Source organism: Trachurus japonicus, chromosome 16 (genome assembly GCF_045865225.1).
Source record: "Trachurus japonicus isolate A0001 chromosome 16, Traja_1.0".
NCBI lineage: Eukaryota > Metazoa > Chordata > Actinopteri > Carangiformes > Carangidae > Trachurus > Trachurus japonicus.
Genome location: NC_140922.1, coordinates 9,138,373 through 9,149,028, shown reverse-complemented (window position 1 = coordinate 9,149,028; position 10,656 = coordinate 9,138,373). Strand labels below are relative to the sequence as shown.

General features: G+C 40.8%; 1 protein-coding gene across 1 annotated transcript; it reads right to left on the bottom strand.

Annotated features, from left to right (window-relative positions):
* Nucleotides 1–751: 751 nt before the first annotated feature.
* On the bottom strand, nucleotides 752–7,018 carry LOC146971680 (uncharacterized). Its single transcript, XM_085802463.1, has 9 exons — nucleotides 6,924–7,018; nucleotides 4,148–5,714; nucleotides 3,684–4,096; nucleotides 3,508–3,563; nucleotides 3,315–3,410; nucleotides 2,864–3,023; nucleotides 2,573–2,670; nucleotides 2,260–2,358; nucleotides 752–1,861 (listed from the first exon to the last, which is right to left on the bottom strand). The coding sequence occupies exons 1-9, from the start codon at nucleotides 7,015–7,017 to the stop codon at nucleotides 1,598–1,600; spliced, it is 2,847 nt and encodes a 948-aa protein (XP_085658589.1). The 5' UTR covers nucleotide 7,018; the 3' UTR covers nucleotides 752–1,597.
* Nucleotides 7,019–10,656: the final 3,638 nt, after the last annotated feature.

Below are 10,656 nucleotides of genomic sequence, written 5' to 3'. Positions count from 1 at the left end.
GAGAGGAAACCAAACATTAGGCTATCTACCGTTTAATAATAAGCATTCATAGGTCAGTTTTGTCGTTCAGTAGTTCACAGTTAGTAGGATATCTTTTATTTTCATTCTATGTATTTCATTTCATTTTATAATTTATCAGTTTTATATATCTGAGGCTGACATTGATGTAAGAGTTTCAAAAAATCTTATATAGGCCTACCAGATAACCAGCCATAAAAACTGTGTGCATATTTTTAAAAAAAAAATCTAAAACGAACCTCATAAATAAGCATAAAATATGTTTCTGCATTCTTTAAACTGTTTAAGACAAGGAATATAATATATCTGCATGAGATCTGTTCACATTAGCTGTCTGGTGGTGGAAAATTCAGATTGTTTATAAGTAGGCCTAGGCTACTCATACAATAACCTTAAATTTAGGCATAACTCCTGTATTCGAAAGTTAAATGAAAAAGTAAAAGTAGCCTACTAGCTAATAGATAATGCCCCATGTGACTGATGACCTTATGGACATCAAGACAATATCCTGTGCTTAGGTTACCTCATGTTTAACTAGTAAATGTGCCATTCTGAAAAGGTAAAGGGATATACATCAATATAATACAATAAAAATAATCCTACTGGAATTGTTGTAGGCTCTTTGAATGTGAAACCAAAATACCACCTCTCACACTATAGCAAAGATTAGACTCAATCAAATTAGGAGTCATTAAGCATATTTTATTATATTTGTTGCTTTATGCACTATAATCTTATTTCACAGGACACAAAACTAGATTAAACACAGCTCTGATTTCATTATAACATTTACATGACACCTTTTTACCAAAAAATATACTTTGTAAACCACATACATTCAATTCACAATTCACAAAATCAGACAAAAAAGAAGCCAAAAGTACCAAATCACACATTTCAAAGAGATGCTTCAGCAAACCTTCACATCACAGAAGGTTTCGGAACCTTTGTGTTTCATAAAGTGCATGTAGAGTCATAGCTGCGTTACTCTTACAATGGCTTAAAATGATGATAATCTCAGAGAGCTTTTGGTCATAAAACATTTATCTACACTAACAGATGTTGTTTAGGCTCACCCGCCCATTCAGAATCAAATTTTAGTCTACACTCTGTTGAATGTGGGAAGGCATAAAGATTGACTTTAAAAAGATGACAGCACCCGAATTCAATCACAGTTCTGGACGAGGTCATGGCTAAAACAAACGTTTAACAAATCAGATATAATTTCTTAAAACATCACTTAGAAGGAAGTTTGGTTTGGATTATTTTGTTGCTTATGAAGACAAGAGATGAGCTGATGTGTTCTTTCATTTAGAAATACTGTTCAAAGCCACTTTACTTGGTCTTGAAACAGAGATAAAACATTTGAGAAGCTTTACTGAAACAAGAAATTATATCAACATAATAGCTGATGCTTTACATTATTCCATAGGTATATACAGTACAAATAATATCACTGAGATACATGGGTGTAAATTACATAGTGTTAACCTATGCACAGCTAAGCTTTATTTGTTATTTGGAGTGAGTGGAAGTTCCATGAAGCACTGGTTACCTAATGACCCACACAGCAGCTGAGCTAGCTCATACTCGGCAGCATTAAAGCGATGGCAAGCAGGCACAGTAAGCTAGCAATCAACTCTGTGTGGACATGAGGACCTCTTGTGGCAAAAGAGGGGACATTCAGTGTACCGTTGAGCATCAGACAGGAAGTCATAGTGGCGTTGCAGCACTCTAGATGACATGGAGGATTTGTATTGGCCTTGCACCAGGTTTGGCCCGAACAGTTGCCAGTGCAACCTGCTGTCCACTGTACAGCGGATTCTACCGTCTCTTTTTTAAGCTGCAAAGAGAACAGTTGAGTAACAGAGAACAGTGCAGTTCAGTTAAAATGGCGCTTAAAACCCTGAATAGTCTGCCTATTCATCTGTGATAACACTGAGAACTTTTATTTAGAGTGACATTACTTAATATATTACAAGATGAGAAATCCAGTGGGAAGTCCTACGGTGGGGCTTTTGCACCTATTGTATGTCTGTCATACCAATAATACTATGATAACACTAGGCTATATAACACTGCAGCATTTATAGAATTTCAGTGACAATGTCCCAAATACCACTTTGTATAAATTATATTTACAGGTGATTGTACTGTATTAGTTTTCTTTCTTTTGCTTTTGTGCATATCAATAATAAAACAGTTTGTTTTTTTTTGCAGTTTTTTTTTTGCAGTTTTTACCTGACAGTGTGGCTCTGAAGAGGCGCATATTTGGTGTGGAGCAGTAAATGCAGTGTAGCAAGTTGCACCACTGCATTGACCTTGATGACATTTGTTTCCCTTAATTAAAGAAAAAACAAAACAATACATACATAGTAAAGAGGATGTTACTCAATCTAGTTAATCTCACTAGTTATGTTGTTTTATACTGTACTATATATATATATATATACTATTTATACTCTAGAAATTCCTTATAGGTCAAAATTATATACTGTATAAATATTCAGCAACATGGCAGTACATGCTGACACAAGCAGCCTTTCATCCTTACATTGTTTGTGGTGGGAGCCATTGTGCTGGCTGCTGGGGTTGTGGTTGTCCCTGGTGCAGTTGTTGTTGTTGTGGTGGTGGTGGTGGTGGTTGTGCTTGCTAAAATCATGAAAAAAGAAGACTGAAAATATTAAACAAATTGCAAACTTCAGACTAAATTAGCTAGCCTGTAAACATGCAGTCACAACTCATGACAATAAATAAAACATAGCCATTTGTAAGGACAATGAGGATGATGAATACAGTCATGTAAAGGGAAGATTAAATGATTTGAAAGATAAGTGTGTTTAACCTGTGGTTGTTGTCATCATCATGGATGTGAAAGTGGCATTGAGGCAGCCAGTAGAATTGCAGCACTCCATAGAGCAGTTGGTCTGACTGATGTTCATACAGCGATCAGCACAAGAGGCGCTGCAGCTAGCACTATAGGACATGTCCATCTGTCTCATCAGCTGTTACCATATAGAATGAAACATTAATACATAGATTTCAATTTGATTTGCATTTCAAATGCCACTGGCCATCATAACAACATCTAAGCACGTAAAAGAGGATTATTACCCTGTAATTACACTTACCACTCAATATTTTGAATGTCCAGTTGCTTCTACAGATGACTAAATAATAATGTTAATATGTCCTACCTTTAAGACACTTAATTAGAATTTGTCGATGTCGTAGCTAGCACATCAAATGGTTTTATTAAGATTTTTTTTTTTTGGCAATATAATTTGCTTTATTACCTGACAATTGGCACTAGCAGCACACAAGGTGGCAGTCTGATTGGCATACATTGTGTAGCAGTTTGAGTAATTACAGATGAATGAGGGGCAGTATATCTGTGTTTGAGAGAGAAGAGAGGTACATGATGAAGATAAGTGACTCAAGTGAAATATGCAAATACAGCAATAAACTTCTCTCTAAAGGTGGACTTGCCATATTCCATGAGGCTTGATTTGATGTTGTGGTTCCATTCATACCAGGCATGCCACCTGTGACAAAAAGATGGTTGTCAAAATTAAGGTTAAGGAAAAATCATAGCAAAAACTTATTTTGCTTACATGGGAAAACAGAATTAAAAGCTCATGGAAACATCTTCCAAAAAAACGTACCAGTGGAGTTGGATGACTGGTTGGTGGCCATCATTGAGGTTACAGAACTTGTAGAAGTCATGGAGGAAGATGAACTGGTCCCACCTGAAGCCATCATTGAGGTGCTGGGGGTGGTGGCTGTTACACCAGCTGTAGAGGAGGCAGAGGTGGTTCCTGAATTAGTAGCACTGACTGAGTTAGAGGACATCATAGAAGTTGAAGCAGTATTGCTGATGGTTGTGGGTGTCTGGGTGGTAGTGGATGCTGAGCCTGCAGAGGTCGGTGTGGAGGATGACTGGGTAGCGGTGGTGGTGCTTGCTGTGCCTCCGGGGGTGATTGTGGGTGTGGGGGACATTGTGGTAGTGGATGGTGAGCCTCCAGAAGTGGTGGTGGAGGGTGACTGACTGGTGGTGGCACTAGCTGTGCCTCCAGTTGTGGTCGTGGTTGAAGGGGACATTGTGGTGGTGCTTGCTGTGCCTCCGGAGGTGATTATGGTTGTGGGGGACATTGTGGTAGTGGATGATGAGCCTCCAGAGGTGGTGGTGGAGGGTGAATGGGTGGTGGTGCTTGATGGGCCTCCGGAGGTAAATGTGGTTGTGGGAGACATTGTGGTAGTAGATGATGAGCCTCCAGAGGTGGTGGTGGAGGGTGAATGGGTGGTGGTGCTTGCTGTCCCTCCGGAGGTAAATGTGGTTGTGGGTGTCTGGGTGGTAGTAGATGATGAGCCTCCAGAGGTGGTGGTGGAGGGTGAATGGATGGTGGTGCTTGCTGTGCCTCCAGAGGTGATTGTGGTTGTGGGGGGAATTGAGGTAGTGGATGCTGGGCCTCCAGAGGTGGTGGTGGAGGATGACTGGGTGGTACCTGTGCCTCCAGGGGTGATTGCAGGTGTGGGAGACATTGTAGTAGTGGGGGACATTGTGGTAGTGGATACTGGCCCCCCAGAGGTCATAGTGGAGGATGACTGGGTGGTAACTGTGCCTCCAGGGGTGATTGCAGGTGTGGGGGACATTGTAATAGTGGGGAGCATTGTGGTAGTGGATACTGGCCCCCCAGAGGTCATAGTGGAGGATGACTGGGTGGTAGTGCTTGCTGTGCCTCCGGAGGTGATTGTAGTTGTAGGGAGCATTGTGGTAGTGGATGGTGAGCCTCCAGAGGTGGTCGTGGAGGATGACTGGGTTGTGGTAGTGCTTGCTGTGCCTCCAGAAGTGATTATGGTTGTTGGGGACATTGTGGTAGTGGATGCTGGGCCTCCAGAGGTGGTAGTGGAGGATGACTGGGTGGTACCTGTGCCTCCAGGGCTGATTGCAGGTGTGGGGGACATTGTAGTAGTGGGGGACATTGTGGTAGTGGATACTGCCCCCCCAGAGGTGGTAGCAGAGGATGACTGGGTGGTCGCGCTGCTAGCTGTGCCTCCAGGGGTGATTGCTGATGTGGGGTACATTGTGGTTGTGGGGTATATTGTGGTAGTGGGGAGCATTGTGGTAGTGGATGGTGAGCCTCCAGAGGTGGTCGTGGAGGATGACTCTGTGGTGGTGCTGCTTGCTGTGCCTCCAGGGGTGAATAAGGATGTGGGGGACATTGTGGTTGTGGGGGACATTGTGGTAGTGGATACTGATCCCCCAGAGGTGGTAGTGGAGAGTGACTGAGTGGTGGTGCTTCCTATACCTCCGATAGTGGTGGTGGACTGGATGGTGGTTGTCGTAGAGGACTGGGTGGCTGAGGTTGTTGAGGTGGTAGACGATGAAGACTGGGTGGATGCTGTGTTTCCAGTGGTCGTCATTGGGATGGCAGTTGTTGTTGTGGTTCCAGGGTTGGAAGAAGTGACCGCAGTGGAGCTTGTTGTTGGTGTGAGGGTTGTAGAGGACTGGGTGGTCATGGTAGGTGTGGATTGGGTGGTAGTGGGTGCCATGGTTGTAGGTGTAGAGGAGGGCGGCTGAGTAGTGGCAGAGGTTGTTGTGGATCCAGCAGGCGTGGCTGTGGTGCTTGCACCTGACACTAATACTGCTGGCAGAAGTAGTCCAAATAGGAGGAGGCACAGGATAGCTGCAAAGCCTGGCATTTGGGGAAATATTGTAGGAAAATATACATTTTACTGTATGGAAACTCAAGTATGTGAAATTGTTTGCAGTTATTTAGCTCAGTTGAAAACAATAAAAACAAACAAGCAATCCCACCAATTAGGTACAAAGATATTCCCCATGTGTTGGTTGCAAGTAGAAGGTCAATTGAAATCTTTGAAATAAGAGGAGAATGTCTATCAGCTTGTCACTTTTGTCGAGGCCAAACTAGGTCCAACTAGCTCAACAACATTGCCATGACATTTTGTACACATGTTTTGCTCACATATTCATGCATCACATTAACTTTGGTGATATGATGCCACTGGCACCAGAACCGAAATTTCTGGCGCAACTTAAACTACCGCTAAATGGCCTGGAAGACTGGATAAGTTAGAACAGGTTACAGTCTGTGTATGTGAGCATTATAGCCTGCTGATGGGTTAAGGTTATGGTTAGAGTTACTTTAAATTCAAACAACTAAAATACCACAACATGCTAACTTCTACTGGTGTATGGCCACGAGCAAAGCCACCATGCAATGTACTCCTGTCGTCTTTTTATTCACTAGAGGGCTACAGTATGACATCTTTTCTTTGGGGACAGTGGCATTGGAGTCCCAGAGTTTCCATAGCCCTGTCTGCTTGTATTTCCTGACATAAATTTGTTTTGTAACAAGGACTATGTTACATTATATAGTACACAAAAAAACATTTCAATACAATACATTGTATTGCCTTAATATAAGATGATTTGGATAGAAAACACACACGACAAGACATACCCCAGAGGGGTTTCAGGTTATAACCACATAACCACAAATTTTACTATTGTTAATTCTGTCTACTCTGTACAGTGTGTGCTCTGCAAAGTACAGTCAGTTCTTCTTGAACAAGGGATAACTCCACCGTTGCTCTATTGATGCTCCTTTTTCCATTTTTTACTGTCTTTTTTGTTCTTCCTCAATGTTTTTCTTCTATTTTTTCCTCTCCAAATTTTGGATCAAGGGTTACAGGCTCTTACTGTATATCCTGTATAGATTATAAATCCCTTTGAAAAACGTTTTTGAGCCATTTACATTAAACAGTCTTAATTGACAGACAAGGATGGTTGAAATGACAGATACATTTCTACAAAGTACCTCTGACAATGAACATGTATGTGAACACTGTCAGTGATTTTGAATAAACAAACACACTCATACCTGTGTCTTTTGATAGAGTTTTGGAAGCCATTATCACATCGGCAGAAAGGGAGTGAGCTCTTTCTCCAGCCTGTAATTGAATCATGTTTGTCATATTGCTGGTAAAGGGAAGGGTAAACACACTACGAACCTGAATCGACATCTGCAGCTCCACGAGGTTTGTTGTGCATACTTAGTGACAAATCACAGCAAAAGCAGAGTAATAGCAAACTTAATTTGTGTGCTGACAAGAGAGCTTTAGGATGAATGGTAATGTGGGCACAATTCAAACTGTTTACCCATGTTCATTAGACTCTGCGTTACAGCTGCGCTCATTCCTTATAACCCACCTGGGCAGTTCTTTTGATCTGTGAGAGCTAAGTCATCATGTGGTCTCCTTTCTTAACAATCCTTTATTTGTTCTGGTGAAACTGATCTCGTAATTGTTTGGCTGAGTCACAATACAAGAAACTGATAAATGTGAGATTGAAAGCTGCACTTCGGCCCCCCCCCCCCCCCCCCCTCATATTTTACACACAGACTCTTATCAGTGGCGCCAAGAAGAACACATTTTGAATTCAAGCATGAAAAGCAATTTCTAGTAATGTCACCCCCGCATGAGGTCACTGCTGCTATGGTTAGTTTTGTGTAGTGACACTCAATTATATCATAAGTATCTCTCTTTGCAATGGCCTATCAGTGAACTCAATTAAAATGTGTTTGTTCCTGGCTCAGTCCCTTTGGGACAACTGCTAAGCGGCACGGCTTGTTTTTTCCCTGCTCCCTTGGATCCCGGCACAGCCTCCTCAGGGCCCTGTGCCCTGGAAACTGAGTGACAACACAAGCCATTTCAGCTTCCAGGCCAAAATACTGACTTTAATTGGAAAAGTTGAAGTTCAGATTTCTCAACAATCTTACATGTGATGTGTAGTGAGTCTTCAGGTGGTGGATCCTAATGTTGCACACCACTGAGTGGTTCCCCTGACATATACAATCACAATTTACATTTTCATGGTGTTGTATGAGAGAAGCATAGACTGAACAGACTCCTGAGTCTATTCAAAATAATAAAACAGAGCTGTGACTATTCCAATTTCAGAGAGAATGTTTTTCTGACTTGAGTGTGAAATGAATATGCATCTGTATGTTTCAAGAAAGGAGGAGATGCTCAAACAGAAAACATAACAATGTCTTATGTAATTTTTAAAATAAAATCAATAAAATATTTTTCATTCATTGTTTCTGAGATTGAAAACAAAGAATTACAAATTACAAGTTGTCAGAATAGGAAAATGAGGGTAAATTATATTTGGGGAAAAAATCCTTTTGGGCTGAATCTCAAATAGATACTATTTTACTTTTTGACAAATTCATATATATATAAAAAATAACCTGTTCATTAAACAACATATTAAGAATGTATAGATAAAATAACCTTTGTAACAGAAATGTCAAAATGTAGCAGACACCACAACATTGCCCTGTTGTATCATTCATTGGCTAACACTAATACAGGTGTTGGCCTGCATCACTCTGTCAATCCATGTACACAAATATCGAGGTCCTCTTTTGCTGAATTTAAATTGTGCTCACAAAATTCATTATTTAAAATAAATGCTGTTTCTATGAAGGTCCACTCACCTGTGGAGTACTCTGCAGGGTTGTCAGCTGTGGTTGAAGTGAATGAGCTCTCTTCTCTCACTCTCTTTATGGTATTCCCTTTCTCTGTGGCTCTCTGTGACCTCCCCTCTTCGCTTCCTGCTGGCAGCGCTGTAGTGGCAGTGTAATAAATGGAAACTCTCACCTGCACAGCTATACTAGTGTGAGAGGAGGAGACTAATGGCTGTTGGGTCTAAAGACGCCCCTAAAGTGACGAGGTTACGATTCCTGGAAATGAATAGTAATAATGAGTGGGGTATTTCTTTCTCTTTTTTTGATACCGGTCAGGCTAGATAGGAGAAATGTATATAAAAACAGGATAATTATCCCATTGTGGCTGGTTTTGAATTTTTATGTAGACTTGAATCTGGTTAACCCAGGGGATAATTACCTGATGAATTTAAACATGCAAAGAATGTGATATTTAGCAAAACTGTGCCACATTAACAGGTAAACAAATACTTTAATTACCCTTTCTACACCAAGCTATCAAAATAAAATGTCTTATTATTTCAGTGTGTATATTGGATGTAAAAAAAAAAAAAGTGTTGCAGTGTTAGGTTGCTTTCATGAAGGTTGACTGAAAGTATACCCAGCAGTTAAAGATTCACTAAAATAACTCAGTGGATTTAGCCTAGCCTATAAGAGTACAGGTGAGATTTCAATGCCCTGTGGGCTGATTGTATAGGAAACCTCCTGGTTTCTGTTCAACACAATGTGAAATCAGACCCCCGCTCTCTGCCGCCCATAAAGCCCTCAGACTACAATTACCTCTTTGTGGCCAAAAGAACGTAGAATTCTTGGGTACTCAATGGTGCGGCATTAAACAGATGACATTTGTTTCCAGCGAAAGGGTGATCAAAAGGATTGTGTTCACACAACATCAAGTCTGGCTTTGAATTGTATGTGTATCATTATTGGACTTCTAAAGGCAGTATATGGTCTGTATTGCTACATTGAATACAGAGCTGAAGTTGTCCACACTAACTGTGAGGACCTGCTTAATTACTGTAAAATACATCTCCACAAAACCAAACCTCCAAACCTCAATGGGTGCGGAAACTGAAGCAAGGTCAACCAGAGATATCGATGAGTTTTTAGTCTGCACATTCTTCTTCCTTGCTAAACCTGTTGCCTGATTTTCTACACAGATTTGCCATTCAGCTGTTGAACAGAGATGAGGAGTTGGCTACAGAGGTCTGATGAGCGTATATCTTTCCAACTCTGCACCTCTAGGTTTTATTCCATTTTCAAACTTGTAGTCTGGGGCTGCTGTCTATAGCTGTGGCATGACATCACCACTGATAAATCAAGAAGGCTGGTTACAACACTGACTGTCAGCCTTGTTGCCACCAAAGTCACACTGTTTCTATTATTTTTAATCCATGAAGCTTTTTCAATTGTGATGCTTCTCCACAGCCAGATAAGAGAGAGTTTTTATCTTTGTGATATCATCCCAGTGGTTTATGTAATGTCCAGTAATAAATGGGACTAGTTAAGGCTGCGTAGTGATCAGAGATTGTAGTACAGTTGGACTGCAGTGTAAGCATGTGCAGTATAGTGTTTACGTAAGCAGCGGCGATTTTTGAATCTCTGTGTGTTCCCGACTTGACTCTAAAGTTCACAAACTGAGAACTCTGACTGTTCATTGAACATTACAGTTTATAGGCCAACAACGAATAGAGAGGAAGGACAATGCAGACATGAAGCTGGAAAACATCAACCTGCATCCATTGCTATTTTTATTTTTTGTTATTCATACAAGTATTGCTTTTTTTCTGACCAACAGTAGAATTTTACAGACAAGCCACTTCTTGATGAGTTGTTTGAATCAATACTGTCTTTGAGGAAAGTCATATCTAAAATATTTTGAAAGCTTTGTCTCAAAATATGGTAATCTTTCCTCATGAACAGAGTATCGGTAACACAATCTCCCACATTATTTGTTTCTTTAATTGCTTGTGGTTTGGAATAGGATCCCAGCCCAGCATCTTTGAATATACCAGTATACAAGGCATCTATTTCTTTACCTAATTTTACTACGACATACAGTGGATCTCCCGATCGTTTGCATTGGAAAACAGATGTGACAATA